We start from the raw sequence: 21,493 nt of genomic DNA, 5'->3' as shown, positions 1-21,493 counted from the left end.
GTTTTTTTTTTCTTATTAAATAATTTCATGTTAGCATCATTTTGAAACATAAGCACAAAATTAATAGTATCAATTAATATGTCAGCATTATTAATATTGTTTATATCATATCAACATCTTTCTAAAAATGTAGGGATCAATATTGTAAATGGAGGAAAGTATAGAAACCTAGAGTACAAAAAACAAAGTACATGGACCTATACTAAAATCAAATAAAGTATAGAGATCAAAAGTAGTGTTTTTATTTAAACCCAACAAATTCGTCACCCCTTAAATGTTTTAAAATGACATGTAATTTTTAGGGAGAATTTCAATAAAAATTCTTGAATCATGCTTATTTAAATTCAAAGCCCATAAATTTTTAAAATTTAAATGTAGTCCAAGGCACTAATTTAATATTAAAGTTTTGAGAGAAATAATAAAATTATCTCTCATTTTAACTAATATCAAAACTTTCTTACTTCACTTATTCATTTCTTTAAAATAAAATCAAGTAAAAGTGTGACAATGAATAAATGAGATAGGGCAACAAACAACAACAATCTGTAAGTGAATAAATAGCATATAGTATAAGAACCAATAAGTTATCTTAAGATGATTTAAACACCTAAAATGAAAATAAATTAAGTAAGGCAATGAATAACATTTTATAAGTAAATTAACAAATGAAGTACAATAATGAACAAATAAGTAGGGAAGTTCTTATATTAATTTAAATGAAGGAAAATTTTATCATCTCTCTAAAAAATTTAATATCAAATTAGTTTCCTTACAGTAAAATTTCATAAATTTAAAGGCATTAAATTTAAATAAGCATGGTCTAAGGGTTTTTATTGAAATTCTTCCTAATTTTTATTAGTATTGTTTGATATTTGATTGATGCTTTTGTATGTGATCACGCACCAAGTTACTAATGATTTCTTTTGTTTAATATGAAAAATATAATCTTTAATTCCTATAATTTTATCGAATTTTATTTTTAATTCTTTTAGTTTTTTACCAAGGTTTTTAGTCCTTATAGTTTCAAAAAGATTGGGTGATATTTATTTTTAGATCTTTATAGTTTCAGTTTTTTCAATGCTTTGAGTTCATATAAGAACTAAAAATACTAAAAAAATTACGAAGATTAAAGAAAATTCAATAAAACTATAGAAATCAAAGATTATGTTTTCGATATTTAATGATCATTCCACAACATAAAATTGCTAGAAGCATATCAAGAAGAGAAATGCTGTGTCTCACCACAAAAGAATGTACTCCCATATTTTCAAATATAAGAGAAAATAGTCCATTCATATGGTTTAAAAAATTAGTTAAGTATAATAATTATATTTAAAACTTAAAAAACTAGACTAAATTATCCTTGTAATCAAAGAAAAGTGCATCTAGTTGTTTAGGACAAAGTTTGTAAACCAAATAATAATGGAAAACTTGGTGCTAGGCAAGTGCAATAGTAGAACAAAGCCTTTCAAATGAAGCTAGGTTGGGTTCTGATTAAACAACAAGAAGCTCTTTAAGTCCAAGTTGGTCGTAACAAGTATAAATGTGGCTCAAATGTGATTCCAAAGGTTGAAGGAAAAAGACCTAGCCCTAGCGTTTGAATCAAGATTAAATTCACTTGAGAGTCTATTAAGTCTAGAATTGTAATGAATGCTAATCGTCATGATGCCTCGTAGAAATGGAGCAGCTGTCAATATTTAGTCTAGTCAGCTTATGAATATTTAGACCCACCTCCTGCTAATTGTGTTACTACATAGAAAAAGATTTGGAAGCCATGGATCCCTGAAAGATGTAAGTTTTTTCTATGGTTATCTTACTACTGACTAACAGATCACGAGAAGCGAGTAACACATGTGGAGGAATGCTGCAAGATTTGCAAGGCAGCAATTAAGGACATCATGCATATGCTAGGGGGTTGTTTGAACACGAGAAGATTCTGGTTATATTTTCAGGACCACAGAGATAGAAGGTCATTTTTTGATGTAAATCTGCAACAATGGATCCAACTGAATATGTGCTCAACGGCAACCAAGCATGGTGTTCCTTAGAGCTCTAATTTCTTGATAACCTATTGGCTCATTTAGAGACAACAGAATGAGATGATTTTTCAAAGTAAAACTACTTCTAATGCTCTATAGATGCACAGACCTTAGTTATTATTAATACCTTCACAGAATATCGAAGTAAGCTTAAAGGTACAATGTAGAGAAAATAGGATGGGCGTTTGCTAAGTGGCACTTAGATTCTACCAAGTGATGATTGGCTCGAGCTTAATGTGGGCAGTGCCTTCTCTGCATGTACAAATGAGGTTGGCTGTGGTGGACTAGTGTGTGACTTTAAGGGAGAGTTCAAAACAACATTTATGTTTAAAATGATAGATGGGAACTCATTTTTTGCTGAACTCTAGGCTTGCTTGTGGGGGCTTAAATTAGCTTGGAACTTTAGCTATAGGAAGCTCATACTTGAATTTGATTCATGTGAAGCTATCAATGTATTTAATAGTGTTAATCCTCTTAACTATTTGAATGCTAAACTTCTTGTTGAAATTCAAGTGTTGCTAGCTCAAGAAAAGGTGGTACTTATTTAACAAATTTCAAGGGACGCCAATAAAGCTACTAACCTTTTTTCCAAGCTAGTTTTTTTTTTTTTTTTTGTGTTAATGGGTTTCACCCTGTCCCCTCCCCCCCCTTGACTTAGTTGTTATTTTGGTGCAAGACACTAGCACCAGTGTTTAGTTTCTTTCTTCTTGTGTATCCAAAAAAAAAAAAGAAAAATATTTACTTTATAAATGATAGGGAAAAATGTAATAAATGCTTTTTGAAATTTGTAGTTTTATTTATAAATAAAATAAAAAAAGACACATAATAATTTCTCTTATATTTGAAAACAAAAGGAATACAAGAAATTGTGAAAATAATTGTATATATAACACTGCTACAAATCAAAAGTGAAAATTTTCCATATTTGTTTCAAATTTTTAATACTATATATATAATATCAATATTTATAAAAAATAAAATAACAATGATTGTTTTATTATTGTATATTTATTTATTTTTACAAAAAATGCGGATGAAATAAATTTTTCCGTACATTTATGGGGGCCACTTTTTCGTGAGACAAAGCCTTGTGAATGCATTATCCTGTATTACTTAGGAGTACTTCAAGAATTGAGATATGATTAGTTCTGATCAATTCTATGTTATACAGACCTTGGTCCAATTTACTTGGTGAGTTGTTTTTTTTTTTTTGTTTTTTGGGCCATAGAAATAAATTTAATCGGTAAGATTCAAATAAAACATGATAAAGCGTCAAATCATGTTAAATCAGTGCCCCATCACAATGATGGAGTATGCATGTACACACAAAAATGATTTCAAATATGAAATGTTGAACTCTTTCGGCATCAGGGGGACAGGCAAGTGAAGTGGTTCCATTTGTATGCACACCCTTATAGTTAAACAATTCATATATATATATATATATATATAGGATTTTTAATAACATAATTCGGATATTTCTTTCATAGCCATTGAATGAATTGGCCATGAATATCTACACACTTGTGCTGCATTGAGTGACCTTTTATCAATTTTATATGATACCTGGATATATAAATTATATTTTTTATTACTCTTTCTATTAAAAAATGTAAAACATTTTTAATCAAATCTCACCCTTTAATAAAATAATTACCCACTTTAAAACTAATCATATCTCTTTATATTTATCTCTATTAAACAACCTACAATAAATATAAAATTATTATTAATAAGGGTAATTTTGAAAAAAAAATTAATTACACCTCAAAAGATTAAAAATACTTTACATTTTTTAACATTAAACTTCTCAAAAAATCTCTTACATTTTTTGACGGAGTATTTGATAAGCTCTAATGTATATTTTTCTCCATATATAAGTGGCGGATAATTTGACACTTAACATTGAGCATAGCAACACGTGAAATTTTTTTTAGAAGGAACACACAGCACAGCTAGTGGGAAGAGCAAGCTTATTATAAAGCTGATGCGTCAATTAATCTCACCATCATAAATTCCACCAACTCACTCTCAGAGTTTGTGTATATTATCAATTCTATAACTTGAAGTAAATGAAAGAATTCCCTTTTACATACGAACCGTAAGGCATGATTACAGATGGACATAGACCCTAGGCAACGGAGAAGCCTAACAGTCAGAAAAGGCCAAACTAGCACCCTCTAGACTACCTTAACAATTCCAACCAAAACCAACAACGAAAATACTAGCATTCTCTAAAAATCTTGTCAGCCTCAGGGCTTCCTTACCTTGAGAGAACTATGGTTTTTCTCAGAAAGGAAGGAGCGAAGTCAGCGTCAATATATACATATATATATATATATGTATATATGCTGTTCAAATAAGTGATGCGTTCACATGGATGAGAAGTTCATGATACAGGATGCATTACTCGTCCAAGTTAAGGACTGCTTCCTCGTTCTGTATAGGAGCTAACATATCTGTGGTCTCTGGATGTACTGGAGAATTCCTTCTTGCAAAAATGGCACCATCTTATGCCAGCGCTTGAGTCAGTTATCCATATAGTCTTAGAAACTTCTCACTGCTTATGCCCTTATGAAATATATTTGTAGCATGGAAAAAATCCCGAGCATGTGCCTCAGACGCATCATAATTTAACTTCGTGACGAAGCATGTTCCTATTCAGGGGCACCAACTTGACAGTTCCATCCCCACCACACGAAAGAAAACCATGAGAAACAACTTGGATGTCTGTAACAGCAGCCTGTAGCATTTTAAACAAAAAGGCTTATTGCACGCACATAACCAAGAAATTTATTTATTTATTTTTTGTATAAAAATTTGAATGATGCAGAAAACACGATGAGCTAAGTGTTAGTGTTTCTGATAAGTGTTCTAAGTGTTTAGTTGATTAGTGTGACTAAGCTGTAGTAGTAATTAGTTGATGGCGAACTTGTACACTATTCCGGTTGAGTAGTGAAATTTCTTGCTTCTCACATTTTCGTTCAACACAATGCAATTAGTGGATAACTACTTCCCAGGACCATCGTCAAAAGTTGAACCTAGGACATTTTTTTGTTGACAAAGTTTAATCTTAATAATTGTACCAACCATTGCTGTCCCTAGAGTAGATTACTTATGTTTGCGAAGTACTACTTTTTTCTTGTCTTAATTAAAATCGAAGCTTGGCACAATATCTATAGCCAGAGGCTCCTTTATTAAAGAAATGGTAAAGGCATGCAATGTCCAAGAACGAAAAAACATGATAACATGCTTTTATGCAGGTGTAAATCATTACCCGAACAACACCCCCAAATCCACGAGAGCTTGGCTGCAAGAAGGTGTGCTTTTCATGCAATTTTGACCACTGATAGACTAACTGGGTGCTCTTGACATCCCAGAGTTTGACATCTCCATCCTTACTACCAGTCAAAAACAAGCTGGTATTTGGGATGGCAGCTACTTTTGTGATGCTCCCTGTAATTGGAAAAGTTAGCAAGATGATTTAATTGTAGAGAAAACCATAACTATAGGGGCACAGAAACTCGTATTTACCTGAGTGAGCCTTCGGAATATACCAAAGCATCCCATTTACATTCTTGTCCTTGTCAGAATTCAATGACTTGGGGGTGCTTTGGATGCTGTTATCAGCGTACCTGTGCCTTTTAGCTTTTCCAGTAGCTATGTAACGGAAGTCATGAATTCCAACGTCACCATTTTTTCCACCAGTCACAATAAGAGGGGAAATAGAACCGCTTCCTAAGTCGTTATCTATTACAGAAAGGGAGCGAGCACCACCTTCACAAGAAAGAGCACCGTTGACACCATAAATACACATAAGCCAATCCTTATACATGAAATAAGAACTAATCTTTAGGCAGTAATTCATTGCATCCACATTGATAAAAAGACCCTCACCTCCCAAGACTTAAAAAAAAAAAAGGAAAAAAAATCAGTTCGCTCATAGCTAAGCCAAGTTCAGGGCCCATCCAAGTTTATGATTTAAGCTTACCTCAAGGCTAAAAATTTGCATTATATCAACGAAATACAGCCATGAGGAACATTATTGGTTTATTAGTTAAAGAGTTATACAACAAGATGAAGTTGTTTTATCCCTCTTCGTGAGGTCAACTATATGGATTGTGTGACTCCATCATGCTCTATAATTTACCAAACTTTTAAGAATATTATTAACTAAGAGGTCTCGGTCAACAGTTTCCAGAAATATTCTCTCGTCTTATTCTACCTCTCTTAACAAGATTCAAAATTATCCATTTCACTTTCCTCACCAATGCCTCCCGCAATCTTCTTTATACATATCCAAGTTCTCTTAAACGATTTTCTACCATCTTTTTCTCAATAGATGTTACACCCACTTTTTCTAATATATCTTCATTTTGAATTTTATCTTTACGTGTATGCCTGCATATCCATCTCAACTACTCCAACTTTATGCTCTTGCTGTCCCATTAAAGCCCAATATTCAATACTATATAACATAGTTAGTTTTACAACAATTTGATAAAACTTCCTTTTAAGTTTAGTAGATACTTTTCAATCACAAATAACTCATTTAACCTCTCTCCAATTAAATCACCCAAGTTGCATCCTATGTACAACATCCCCATCATGTTGGATAATAACTCTAAAATATCTAAATTTTTTCACTTGAAGTATAATTTGATCTTTCAATTTCACTTCCAAATTATTGCTGAGTGATCTCCCATCAAAATTACAATACAAATATTCTATCTTACTCCTGCTCGGGGCAAACCTTTTGACTCTAATGTCTTTCTCTATATCTCAAATTTACAATTAATCTCTTATCTTGTCTCTACAAAAAAAAAAAAATTATATCATCTGCAAAAAGCATGCATTTGGGAATAATAGTTGAAGAGTTATAACTCTGCATATTTGTACGCTAAACCAATTTTATGAGGATGTATCAAATTTAGACAGTGTAACTTTATTAACACATATAAAACTTAAGAAAAATGATAATAAAATCCTCTCAAATTATATAAATGACAATCAGGTCTCTCGAAATGCCATAACTTCACTAAACTCCCTGGGGACTTTTGTGTCAATAAATTTTATAGTAAAAAGACCATTTAACCTTTGTTGAAAATAATAAGCCTCAATCACAACCATTTTTTAACGAATAACAATTTTAGTTTTGTGAATTGCAAGAATTGAACAAGAAATCATTATTTGTCAAATGTAATTTCTATTATTGAAAAAAAATTCTCAAAATAATAAACTCCAATCACAACTTTTGTTTAAAAAATAACAAGTTTTGTTCTGTGAATCGCAAAAGTTAAACAAGAAATTACAATTTATTAAATGTGATTTCTGTTATTAAAAAACAAGTTCTCAAAATAACAAGTCCGAAACACTTTTGTTTAACGAATAGCAACTTTTATTTAAAGAATCGCAATAATTGAATAAAAAATCACAACTTATCAATAAGGATAAAATAGCCTTTTCAATTTAAAATTTATTGATACAAATGGAATTATAACATTTCAAGAGACCGGAATATTATTTATATAATTTGGAGGGATTTTATTGCCATTTTTCCTAAAACTTAAGTAACAAAAATTTGAGCAAAACCTTCATGACATAAAATTGAAGCTCGAGAGGTTGTTGCAGGAGCTAGAGTATCCCATATAACCACATTGAAATTATTTGAGCTATATCCAGCCACAGCCATTATTGATCCACTTGAAGGAAAGTAAGTTACATCCCTGAAAGCATACATGGAATAAAACTTAAGGTTAAATAAAAGGAGCAAGGGAAAGGGGGGCAAACTTGATGCACATTATACTTACAAAACATGCATTAAATGGTTGTTCATCACATTCATAATTGTGGATGAGAAGTTACAATTAATCCCATTTCTGATGACAATGAGTCCTGAATTTATTGTCATCCCTCAGTTTCAAGTGACATGTTTGATAACTAATTCTAGTAAAATCATGGCTTACAGTTTTAAATCTGATACAGAAAAGCATTACATAAAGAAAGCAGACTTGGATACTTTTCAATTTTCATCATATATATTGCAGATTGAAGAATAAAAAAAGTAACTTATTCACAAGGACAAAACTACTAATCCAAATGCAGCTTTAAGTCAAGCGGGGCAAACATTATAAATGGAAGCACCAAAAAAGTAAAATACATACGACGAGTGACCATTGAAGCAGAGGGATGATTCTGTTGGACGAACATTGCTCCTTCCTCCTACCTCTAGCTGCCATGTGCAGACAGTTCCATCTAACGCTGCAGTTGCAAATCGGTGTCCATAGTGATCAAACTTTAAAGCTGATACAGAAGCTAAAGCATATGGTGGAGGCACATTAGCAGCAGGAAGAACTCCATACGTAGCTTTAGCTTTATCTTTGTTGAACTGCGATTAGAGCAGTATTTATCAACCAGATACTAGAAATATTGACAACAAAGGCAATTGCCTTAATGCACTTGAGTAACTCAGATATTACATCCTATAATTGTATCCGTATGCTAGAATGCCTCTAGTATTAACAGAAAAATAGATTTTTTTCCTTAAAAAATTCCCCTTTTTCATTAATTCTATAATGCTAGGATCTCAAGCACACCAAATACCATGGTGGGAATAATTGGCACACTTCACATGAAGAACAACTATTATGTCTGAAGAGCAGCTTCAAAGTTTTCTTTCTTTTTTCCCTATGCCTCTGTCAGAAGGAAGACACCTAGAGCACCATGCTAAATGTTACTGGCTTATAGCTAGACTGGACGTAAACTTCTTGCAGATTGGAAAGAAAGTCCAGAACAAAATATTATTCAAGGGCAAGAAACTTCCATTTTATTTCTTTAGTATGCTTTTGCAAGAACATTTAGGGCTGTAGTGAAAATGTAATTTTGATCCTAGTTTTTGAATTAACTTTTTTGCAAGAACATTTGGGGTTGTAGTGAAAATGTAATTTTGATCCTAGTTTTTGAATTAACTGTTTTGGAAAAGGAAAGTATTAGTCTCCCTACTTAGGAAACTTCAAGAAAAGTTCAAGAGGGGGAAAAGGCCTAAAAAAAAGCTCCACACCTGCTAGTAAAAATACATGCACATCCAGGTTCAGCCACATTAATATGCACATCAACTTAATATTTCATACCTCCCACAGGTAAATGTGCGTATTGCTTGAACCAACCAAAAAGAGTGGCCTTAATGGATGACTGGACAATGTCCTTGTACTTATGTTTTCCACAGTTGCTGGTGGATCGACTAAATCTTCAAAGTCCCCCTGAATTTCCCAACCTAATCTAGCAGCCCCAGTTCCAGCATATTTGGAAATGCCAAATGCTCCACCAACTGTAAAGTCTCTGCTAGGCCTTGCTGAAAGGTCCACACCAACTGTGGCTCCACCCAGCCCAAGGTGTGCCCCTTTCTTGCTCCCAAGACCAACACCAGGGGAAACACATGTTGGAGCTGGAATGGATTCCGAACCTGCCCACCCATTTTGTGGCCAATCAGCCTCAGACCACAAATGAACTGATTTATCACCAGAAGGTATCCCGTCATCCATATGAAAGAATAGTATGCCCTGAATTAGATTGAAGGAAAAAACAAAAGAAAAGACACTTATGTACATTTTATGTCATTTTAAGAGAAGGACCACATACATTTGTAAAATTACTACGCAAAATGAGCATTGCAATAATCATCATTATTTCCATAGGGGAAAAAAAGGGTGGGGGGAGGATAACAAAACCTCCAAAATAAAAACAGGAAAAAAATAAGGGACAATATATTACAGGTCCTTACAATTTCACTCAATTTTGAATTAGGTCTTTATAGTTTATTTTGTTTTAATCAAACCCTTATAGTTTCATCTATTATATATAATGAATTATTAAATTTTACAAAAAAAAAAATTGCTCTTGGAGTTTGCAGAAAATTTAATTGAATACTTTTAGCCAAAATAAAAAAAAAATTGATTTAATCCATTGTTTATATTTTTATTATTATTTTTTAATGAAAATTCTACATGTATAAAAAATATTTAGAAGACAACCTAATTATATAAATTTTGAGTTATAAAAATTATGTAATTAATTCTAAAGTCTTATAATCATTTAATAAAAATATGAAAGTTTTTATTTTTTTAAAGGAAAAATTAATGGATTTTAACCTTCAAGGATTAAAAAATTTAATTGGTTAAACTATAAAAATTCAATTAAAACAAAATACACTGTAGAGACCTAATTCAAAATTGAGTAAACCTATAAGGACCTATAGATATGATTTCCAAAAAAATAATGCAAAAGAGGCTAAAAAATAAATAAAGTTTATCAATCTCCTGTATATCAGACAAAAAAAAAATATGTTAAAATAAAAACAAGCTGAGCACCAAACACAAGCCACTAACACAGGACAATTCGACATAAAAATTGTGATTTAAGAAGAAACAGAGAAACTAAGAATAGTGAGCAGGAAATGACCTTCCGATTGCTAGCAAGTGCAGCTTCCCGTTGATTAGTAGAGTTTATACACAATGCCTGCTCAAATGTAGCATCATGTCATTTTGTGACCTACATTACTGCCAATAAAAACAAGACCAAAAGAGAGAGAAGAAATCACCTCAAACAGTTCCCCATTTCTTTTGTGTATTTCTCTAGGACTCTGGAAAAGTGTGATATTTTTACTACTTGTATCTTTCTGGTGGGAATTTACAGAAGCATGGGCACCTTGAAACGCTCTTTTAACAGGTGACACAACTTCATGACTAGAACTGATGCCAACCTTACATCCATAATCATGTGCATCGTCAGTTTTATGTAGCTCTGTCAATTTTATATACATGTCATTCCATCCTTTAGTAGGAAAATGATCCAAATAATTTGACCAATCAAGTTTTTCCTGTGCAAAGCAGTCAGATATCAATTTTGGATCAGCACAGTGATCCCATAATATTTGATAAATCGAGTAGTTATCTTTTGTGTTAAATTCCAAATTGATTATCCCTTGACTTTGATCTTGATTGGACTCTGACAAACTAGGCCTTTTTAACCACTCAAAAGTCATTATGCTCAGATCATTTTCCAATTTCTGCCAGAGAAATGCTGCAAGTTTTTTGATATGATAAGAGGAAGTGTATGTAACAGTTGTCTTCAGTAGCTCACATAAGCTCAATGAAACCAACCTCATCTGCTCCAGAGAGTTGATACCATCAGAATCCAGAGCCAGGAGAGTTGATGCCTTACAATCATACTTTCTGTGAAAAGAACCAGACGGATTACCATCTTCATCTTCAAGTGTGTCAAGGATAGTATTCAAATTATATATCATGAATCTAGACATTTGCTTCCACAAGCAAGCCCCTAAAATCATCGATTTTTCATCATCAGGAATCAACTGCTTTACATTCGCAACATGTACATCTTGTCCACATCTTAAGGCATTGTCTACCAAAGAATGTTGAGCCTCCAATTCCATAATTTTTGGGATAAGTTTCTTCAGATTCACGATATCAACCTCATAAGGGTTACGGTCATCAGCATGAGCAATCAAGAAAGGTTGAACCATTAAAAAAATAGCTTCTAAGTTTTTTTGAAGCCAAGCTAATGAAAAGCGTAAATAATACTCAAACAGATTAAGAACATCAACAGTTTTCTCCATAATACTTTTGCTAAAAGAACCAAACCGGATCCTCAAAATGGCTTTTAAATGCCAAAGCGAAACCAGGACACCTTCAACAAAGTGAGACTCCCAAGCACTTGAAAACTTTAATTTACTTTCAATATGTGCACTGTTCTCAAAAAAAGTTAAAATTTGTTGGGAATTACCCATACTGCAGGCAGGAAAGAATCTTGAAAAGAAATAGGAGATTTCTATTGTAGACTTGTAAAGAGGTCTAAGCCAGGAGCAATACAATGCAGAAGCGTCAACTGTATCATTATTCTTATGAGATTGATCTCCTGGAGCACAACCAAATGCTATATCATATCCTATGTTCAGTAATCCCTGATGGCAAAGTGAGAGTAAAATCTGCAGGAAAGCACGAAAAGTAAGATTCTTCTCCAGAAGAATAATGTTTAAAGTGGCCAAAGGGTTTAGTCCAGATTATCGTGAATTACATACCATTCTTAGTAAACAGAATGGAGCCAATGAAAACCTCTGTTCAAACAGAGCAAGCCCAGCATACAATTTTTGCCTTAGATTTTCAAGTGATTTATCATACTGCATAATGGTTTCATCAGAATACGCCAATTCCCCATCACATCCTGCAACCTTATCTGGCCAACTTGGATGATCTCTTATCAGTTTTGATAAATACTGAAGTGCCAAGTTCAGTTTAGTATGGAATTCCAGATGCACAGACACATCAGCAGAAAGCCAGTTAGCTGATTTTCTTGGCAAAGGATTAAAATTACTAGATAGTGCCTCATTTCCAGCACCCAACTCACTCCCTTGATCTGCAGTCCCAACCATGCTCATAGAAGACGAGAAGCACTCCAATGCTTCAAGCTTGAAACAAGATATACATTTCATAAAATTACTCATCAGAAACATATTAGCATACACATGTAAGTTATATTGTTCGTGCATTTTATTGGCATTGTGTTGACACACAGTACTTCAGGGCCTGAAGCAAAACACGAAGTTGTTATCAATCAAATTTACACTTAGACACCACAATGAAAATGGTCTTGATGATTTACATGAGATATGGAAAGTTTGAAACAGTTCAAAAACTGGGAATTTACACTTCTAAGAATTCCTATAATGGTTAGTACTGGCTTTTTGGCTGGCCACTAGGAGCCTCTGCAAGACTTCTTCACCATAAAGCCTTTCCAGACTGACTAAACTGGTAGATGCATGGATTTACTTGAGAAAGGCATGAAAATCATACAATAAAATGATAGAGAAGAATTTCTTCTTGAAAGAATTGAATATATAAAATTAGAATATAACAAACTGGCTTTTATACAGTCAATAGTTACAAACCATTTATGAGAGCAGCAACACATGCAAGGCTATGACAGTTCAACAAGTATGTTAATCTAACAGTCTGACGTCCTCCTCAAATGAAGCCAATTGTGGAAGAGCACACATGCTACATGTCAACCAGAGCTAGACAAACATAGCATGAATCTCATTCAACTTATGACTGAAGTTTTAATATGTTTGTTAGAACTGGTAAGATATGCTAAGCAAAAAAATCAAGTCTCTTAAGATAAACTTACAGGAGTACCACATCTGTTTAGGGCAATTGCAGTCATAAGAGTAGCCCATCTCAGAAGGATAGCTGAATTTTGCTCCCCTACAGCATTCTTCAAACTATTCTTTGTTGCAAGCATTTGGCAATAAAAGCCAACGTTTGGGTCCAAAAAAGGATCACAGTTGGAGAGAACAATGGGGTCTTGAGCCACAGGATTTATTGAAACATCTAGCATTCTCCGAAAAGATGGATAGTAATTACCCAATTCCCACTACAAATCATGGAAAACTAGCTGTAATTGGAACATGCACAAGACAAGTATAAATGCAGAATATAAAGGAACCTTTTAATGATAAAAAATATTAATCAAATTTATTTATTTTAGGCACCTCCAGTAGGCTTGCAAGCCAGAAGTCCCCCTTTTCAATTGCAGATGGAAGTATATACTTTGTTATCAGGTGACGCTCCAATGATCCACCATGGCCCTCAACAAGTCGACAAATAACTAATGCAAGTTGTTCATCTCCAAGGTTCTTTGCACAAATATTTACAGCAGAAGAATGATCACCTCCAAGCAAAAAGAAAGCAATAGCCAGTTCCAGATGATGCTTCCCCAATAAGACATAAGCATTTTTTAAAGCAGCTGCTTTATTTTTCTCATCCTGTAATCAAATAACTATGTTACCTAAATAATTTTTTGGAGCATCAACAATAAAATAGTGCATGTTAACGAGGAAGTTTCACACTTGCATAATATACGTAAATAAAATTGGTACAGGGTTCCAAATTAGTAACAACAAAAACAAAATTCATAAAGGTAGCTTAATTCCTGACTATCTAATCAGCAGCCCTTATTGGCTTTACTGAACAATAAGAAAAAAGGATCAAAGTCCCAGACAATGAAAAAGATACACAAAAGATCAGGGTCATAGCAGCTGTTCTTGTCAGAATTTACAGAGTACCTCAAAATTGCGTGAGAGAAATCCCACTAAAGGCTTGTCTTTCTCATCCTTACTAATTTTGAAAAGTCCAGCCAATACTTGAGTCCTATTTAGTGCAATATATAGTAGTGCACAGTCCTTAGGATTTTTGTTCTTCAAATACTGTGCCCTTGCCAGTTTCTCCATCTAGAGTTAAGGGGGTAAAAGGGAAGCATTAGAATTTAGAACTGTTTAAATTGGACATGGTAATGAACAAACAGATACAATATAAAAGTAATAATCTAAAGATGAAAAGTTCATGTACAAATAACCAATCAATAAAATGCTGCCTTCTTGCTTATAAGTAATCCCTTTTCTTTTCCAGGCAACACAGCGTCAGCAGAAATTTAGAGTGTAACAGAAAGATTGAAAGAACCTTCAACGTCTCCCTGAGAAAGTATCATAATACTAGAAACTTCAAAATTCAACTTCAAAGCTTTATGAATAAATTTAAGATCTTGATTTTCCCCATATAGCACAGAGAGCACTGGGAAAAAGAAAAGGACTGAGCATTACCCTAGCACGCAATTGAGGTACATTGGCAAACCAAAAGCCAATACCCAAAGCTTGCATTTCTTTCCAAGATGGTTCACTAGGTATGACAGAACCAAACAAACTTTCTTGACAATCAGAGTGGTAAGCCCATACAAACAGCCTTGAGTTAACTATCAACTCTTCTGTAGTTGCAACTCTACCAAAAGTCCGGACAAAAAGCAGTTGCCGAAACCTTAATCCCACCCAAAACCTGCAAACACAAGAAAACCATTTATTAAACTGCATCATAGCAAGAGCATCTTTGTTGACAGTGCCAAACATGCCATATTGCTTATTTATTTCAATTTTATTCTGTATTTAGCTTTATTATCTCTCATTTATCTGGAAGTTAGTAGATGTTCTGCTTTCAGATTTCTTTGAAGGCATCCCTGAATTCTAGGACTATCCAAGCTATCTGTGGCATCTTAATTGTAACCACAGAGAGAGAAGCCATGACTCTCGCTGGTTTTTTGACACTCACTTCTACAATCTTAGGTTATTACTCTTATCTATGCATGAAGCTCTTAAGTTTTGCAGTTCTATCAAACAAGAATTACAATTCAGCAAATCTTTACAAGTGGACACTACAATTAGATTACTTAGCAGGTAACGTAAATACTAGTGGACATTATAGTTCCTAAAGGGGCAAAGGATACAAAGCTCTGTTGTTAACAATTTAGGTTAGAATAATTTATAAGCGAAGTGTGTAAGCTTTTAATTGAAATTTTATATTTCCTAGCCCATAATCAAATACTAGAAAAGGAGCTACCAATTAAGTTGGATTTCTCCCCTTATAGATTTAACATTAATCATCCTTTATCCTGTTTGCCCGAAAGAAAATATATATATATATATATATATATCCTTTATCCTGAATCAAGACTTAAAACACCATTTCTTCTTGATACCCAACAGAGCCTCGGACATCTGATTAACATTCTGTGTAGGCCCTAGCATGAGTTCCATAGGTCACAGATAACTTTCAGTGATAAGCTGATTGCTCATTCCTTTATAACTAAATTATTCTTATGCAAATGCAAAGGTGCATGATATAGAACTACGCGGATCAATTAGTACTAGAAGTCTCTGGAAAAAGGTAACATCAGGTAGGTGCCACTAAAGTTTTAATGCAATAACTAAAAAGCAAAAATATAAAAAGCAATGCAAAACACTTGAGCCACTAATGTCTCAGAATGTAAGCTTAGTTTTCCAAGAGTAGATCTCTTATGCACGTTGTTTTGCCTCCTGTGAGCAGTACAGGACAAGTGAAGCTTCAAGGTACATAAGAGATAAGAGTTGTTACAAGAGATTCAGTGCAGATTAAACTCAGTTTATTTTGTCCATTGTAGAGTTGGTAAATGCAGTTTGATCCAACCTTTTTTGTTTCTTCTGGCCGATTCTAGGGTTTCCATTTTGTTTACATTTAGAGAGGATATGCCATATGCTTTTCTTGACGTCTTCCAAAGGATTTCACTCATAAAAAAGAACAAAAATTCATATGAAAGCATAACAGAAAGCTAAACATTACTAAACTAACTTAGGGATACCTTCGTCCAGGCTCATCAAGACTTTGATATGCAGAAGATGAGTGTACACTATTAACTTCACTGAGCAGATCAATAACTGCAAGAATCAGTGTCTTTTTTATGTTGATAATAGCTTCTAAGTTAGGCAAATTTTCGAGCAATTTGTTGAAGCCATTGAGCTCAGATTTTGTTGAGGGTGTATTTTCAACAGTGAAACCTGAATGATATGGAAACTGCATGAAGCGGCTTTGAGCATCCACACTCCATTGGAATGCCCTATCTTGGGAACTTTCTGAAATAAGTCCTTCTAAATAATTCGACAATAAGATCACTGGAGGGCCAATTTTTTTGGAGATATAACTGTTTTCAGGAGTATAATTAGAAATCACAAATTCAAAAAGATGCCTCACAGCCACATATGCACGTTTCCAGTTGCCTGAAAACATTAGAGAAAAATTCCATGAATTATTTGATGCAACCTCCATTGCATGCCTCATAAGTGAATTCTTTCAAACAATATCAAAGCAGATTGGGAACAAAAATTGTCTTGCAAATCACAGAACAACCTGTTAACAGTAATTAGCAGCAGATTAATTGGAACACCATAAATTACCAAGTCAAGACGTCTTTTTATAAAGCAAGCTCTTATACTTTGCTTTTAAGTTGGATAAAGTCACTGACAGAAGAGAAAAGAATAAAGTTGGAGAACCAGAAATACTCATCCATTACCTGAACTTATATTAATAAGGAGTACATCAGGGTGATAAATAGGCAAAGATCCACTAAATTTTTCCACAATTTCAAAGATGCTCCATAAACCAGTGTAGGTACTAAGCTGGGCCTCCAATTGAGACTTAACCAGAAGTATGCTGCTATTTAGTTCATTGGCCTTCATATTACTTTTGATAGGCCGCATGGACTCACAGTCTCCACTGCTATCCCCAATTGACAGCTCTCTAAAGGTCCTGATGTCACTATCAGAGAAAAATGCAGCAAGCGTTTCCTCAAATGCACCACCCTTACAATTATAGAGATTTGCTTTTGATTCACATGAATGAGAATTAATCTGTTGCTTTTCACCCACATGGAACAACCAATTACTAAATATAGTAAAGTAATTCCTATGAACGACCACTGCTGTGGCTCTGGGCCCCCACAAGAAATCATTAATGGGAAGGGGAGTATGAGCAGATGCAACACAAACCCATATATTCATCTTGGAAAAGTTTCCAGATGTTAACAAAGTCAAACCATCATAACGCCTCTGAGCATATACTTGCAATTCATTTTGCAAACAAACCCCAAGCAATAACTGACCAGTCCCCAAAGTGAACCAGTTTAAAGTAATAACGTCACCATCAAAGGTTAGCTTATCCTCCAAAATAAAAGTCCCTGCACTGGTCAGGTTTACAGCATGCCATATATGGATGGCACTAACTGCATTTGAATTACTCCTGTTGCAGAATGTAGCAATCTTCTGACCATAATCAGTCAAACATATACCATCGATGGGACCTTTATGTGCAGCAAACGTACCTGCAAGCTCCCATGGCAAGTGCAAGGTTGATATGTTACCAGGCGTACTACTCCACAGTTTCAAGCTACCATCAGAGCAGCCTGTGACGAGGGTATATGCAGGATGACAACTACAATGATCATTTGCGAAACCAAAATTTTGTTGTTTTTGGCTAACAGTAGGCGGACAAGCCACAGCAAAACTAGTAACCAGACCATCAGTAACAGTAGTAGGAAACTCAGATGAGCAAGGATTGACCCTAATGCAGTATCTTTTACCAGCAAAAGTACTTTCAAATGCCCACATACTGTTGTCAGAAAGACTCTTAGCATCAAAATTGCATTCACAATAGCTTGTTGACATGTCAAATGAGTGCAAGGTAATTTCCCATGACAGGGCCTGAAATCCCCGCATCCAAATTGCCAAAAGCATAAACTTATGGTCAGAAAATGTTTTATTACAAGTGGAGTCCAAAGAAATTGCAAAGATATCAGTAGGGCCATGCTCATAAGGACCATGACCACTGAAAGGTATAGAGCAAAAGTAGTGGTGGTGCATGTTTTCTTCTTCAGTTTGACAAAATTTGACAATAAAACAATCAATGCCTCCAGCATGTCCCATGAAAAGAACCTTTTCATCATCAAATACTGAAGGTGCCCACCTCAAGCTTGTATATATGGAACAACAGTCTTGAGTTACAAGCTTTCCACAGAGTTGCCAAGTGGGAACCAAAGTTGGACATCCCACCATGCAGTTTGAAATCCCAGAAAGTGACCAAAAAAGTAGCAGTCCATTAGAATCCAGAGAAGCAGCAAGTTGAACTTCATATGTACAAGGATGAATAGAAACCTTTAAAATTCTCCCAACATGACCATCCAAATTTAAAACTCCGCCTTTCAAATGTGAGACGTTCTCAGTGTTGGAATTATCAAGGGAGTTTTCTGCAGCATCATTTAGTGATTGAATATAAAAAAATGACCGGATTAAGGAATTAGATGGCAATAACTGGACTAGAGAGCATGTAACTGGAGGGCCAGACCAGCGGTTCCTCAATAAAATGACTTTATTCAGAAGTAATACTTTTCTGAAATCAGATGAGTTGAACCTGTAAAGATTTCCTGTTTCAGGGTCACTGAGTTCATGTCTCCTCCACAACTTAACTCGGGGAAATCTAAGGGGGGAGAGGTCATCAAGACAGTGGATGGACCATAAGCTAAGTGACATTCCAGGACCAAATCCAACTAACCAATCACATGGTCCAACTTCATGGTCAAATCCTTCTTTGGAGAAAACTTGGATGGTTCCTTCAAAAATTTTAAATATCCCTCCACTTTCTGTTCCCCATGTCACAAATATATCTACACCGAGAGTTCCATTCAAGGCATGGTTAATCTCAATAACAGAAACAACACAATAGCGAGTCTTCCTCGCTTTTCCATCATCACCCTCACTCCATAACCTTAAAGTTCCATCTAAGCAACATGTCAGCAATACATGCCTAGCTGAGTGTCTCCCTTTCCGGTTTGATGGCATTCCTCTCAATGGTCTCCATTGAATCATTGTGACAGGTAGAGGATGATGTAGCTCAGATTTTGAATATTCAGAAAGTCCATTGCTTTGACTCACTAACACACATTTGCTTACCTTATTAACTAAAGACTCTTCTTCAATATGCTGTTTATTAGGATGTGCTGCAGTTGCTGAAGGGCCATCAATGGACCAGGCTGCACAAACAAGAGTTTGGGGCTCATCTGCTTTAAACTTCCATACTATTTCCCAACACCTGTTGCTCTTTTTCCAGAAAACCACCTCCATACCGCCAGATATTAATCCGTTGCCAGACCCTGTCCATCTGATAGCCTCAACCTTCATTTGATGTGCAAGCACTGCATTCTGGCTCCAACAAAAAGAACCTGAATATGAGTAACAAGATTGTGGTTTTAATATCTACAATTCAAATGGGACAAAAAAGGGAGTAAGAGCAAATGCTCATTCGACAATTAATTCTAGTCTAGGTTAACAGAGTATGCCATACTTCGAAGCTCTGTTGCACAATTGTTTTGTACATGAATAGAAATAAGTACCTGAATAGTTTTCTACGTTTCAGAAAGAATCACAAGCAAAAGGCAAACTTCTGATATTTTAAGAGATCTTAAATTTTCGAAAATATTCTACAAACAGTTTCATAAATTCATCTCATATTCTTGTCGGTAGGAAGCCTAGAAGTAACCTGGAAAGCCCCCAGACCCAACTCAAACTTTCCTCAGCATCAAAATAAATAAGTAAAGAAATAGGGGAGGAGAAGGAAATTAAAGAATCAAAACAGGGATCAGAAACCAAATTACATTGAAATCGATATGACTAATCATTTAAAAAGAAAAAGGCAAAAATAACAAAAGCTTGACTGCGACCATTGTAGCGTATCTCATCAACTTGTACATCTACAATGAACTTTATCAAGTAGAAAATGTAAACCTCAAATCCTCAGTTCTTCCAAATTGCAGAAATATCGATGGGTAAATGAAATGAACAAACAGTTGCACATGCGAACCTATTCCAACTTCGAATTCAGTGTTCGGTCCATTTTTATATCCCTCTTCAGTAATCAAATAAAATTCAAACTACTCAGTAGAGAACAAATAAATAAATAAACTTTCACTCACCTTTACACTTGAACGAATCATGCGAGAAAAGCCAGATACAATTTTCAGCTGCAGCCGCCAGCTCCCCAATGGATGGCGTCCCCGGAGACCAAGAAACGGCGGCCACGACAGACAAGGGGTCGCTGGAGAGCTCGAAGACTTGCCTTAAAATGGGACCAATATGAGATTCTTCGGCAGAGAGAGGAGAGGGGAAGTGGGAGATGACTAAGAGTGAAGCCGCTCCGTAGGCGATCCATGAATACCCGGAAAAATCCGGAAGCCAGTCGATGGTGGATTGGGAACCAGTGGGGGCAGGGGTGACGATCTCGGATCTGTGAAGGCCGAGAGGAAGGTGATCAATGGGATTGATGGTGGAAGGTGTGTTAAGAGAACCAGAGCTTGTCTCCGCCATTGTGAATCTTCGAACTCTTTATCAGCCACGCCAAGAGAAGTAGCATCTAGCAAAGGAAGAACCCTGAAGCAGCTGATGAACCACGAAGCATCAGGCAAGCTAGCACCAGGAACCTGTGACTTACACTCCCTCCATAATTCGCATTAGAATCGTAAAGTGGCATAATTCTACAGAACTATCCCGATGAAGTGAATCAAAGTGGGAAGAATGTTTGTTTTTCAAAGAATTTGATGTTGGTATTTCAACCAAAAAATGAAGTACATTTACAAGTAAATGGCATGATAAATACAGCGCGCGGAAAATTTCCGCGGGGTTATAAGAAGTTAAGAACTAACAAATGTTTTTCTCCATGATTTGCGTAATCAAATCAAATTATAATTTATAATATTATAGCCCTTCATTAAAATTAAATCTGCTTATAGTTTCAGGTCATAAAATCCGTTTATAAGGGAGGGAAAACTTAAAACCCGTTTCATACGCTGGAATTTGGAGCATGAATTTTTTTTTTTTAAATACAAAGTCATGGAAAACCGTGGAAGACAACCAAAATCTAGTCATATCTAAGATTAAGAGGCTTTTACAATCTTGCAAGGATCATCAAAAATTGTAACATCAAAGTTGTTATATATAATTAGTTGGATTCAATGATTTGTTTTTTTATATATAA

The 21,493-nt window shown here is 34.7% G+C and overlaps 1 protein-coding gene across 3 annotated transcripts; it reads right to left on the bottom strand.

Annotated features, from left to right (window-relative positions):
- Window positions 1–3,995: 3,995 nt before the first annotated feature.
- LOC129287401 (uncharacterized) lies at window positions 3,996–21,083 on the bottom strand. Of its 3 annotated transcripts, none has more exons than XM_054923543.1 (16): window positions 20,436–21,073; window positions 16,986–19,685; window positions 16,278–16,692; window positions 14,713–14,941; window positions 14,179–14,343; window positions 13,606–13,878; window positions 13,242–13,487; window positions 12,136–12,522; window positions 10,636–12,042; window positions 10,497–10,553; window positions 9,170–9,598; window positions 8,204–8,427; window positions 7,632–7,765; window positions 5,574–5,816; window positions 5,317–5,495; window positions 3,996–4,782 (listed from the first exon to the last, which is right to left on the bottom strand). In XM_054923543.1, exons 1-16 carry the CDS (start codon window positions 20,824–20,826, stop codon window positions 4,666–4,668), a joined length of 7,596 nt encoding a protein of 2,531 aa, XP_054779518.1. In that variant the 5' UTR covers window positions 20,827–21,073; the 3' UTR covers window positions 3,996–4,665. The 3 variants fall into 3 exon arrangements, 2 of the variants coding, with proteins under 2 accessions (XP_054779518.1, XP_054779519.1); XM_054923544.1 differs by having other exon boundaries at window positions 16,986–19,665; window positions 20,436–20,603; XR_008587701.1 differs by lacking the exons at window positions 3,996–4,782; window positions 5,317–5,495; window positions 5,574–5,816; window positions 7,632–7,765 and adding an exon at window positions 8,643–8,752 and having other exon boundaries at window positions 8,288–8,427; window positions 20,436–21,083.
- Window positions 21,084–21,493: the final 410 nt, after the last annotated feature.

This window comes from Prosopis cineraria, unplaced genomic scaffold (assembly GCF_029017545.1).
Source record: "Prosopis cineraria cultivar Desert tree isolate PC_DT_omini unplaced genomic scaffold, ASM2901754v1 PC12, whole genome shotgun sequence".
Classification (NCBI taxonomy): Eukaryota; Viridiplantae; Streptophyta; class Magnoliopsida; order Fabales; family Fabaceae; genus Prosopis; species Prosopis cineraria.
Note: the sequence above shows the minus strand (reverse complement) of the source record. Positions and strands in the feature narration are given on the sequence as shown.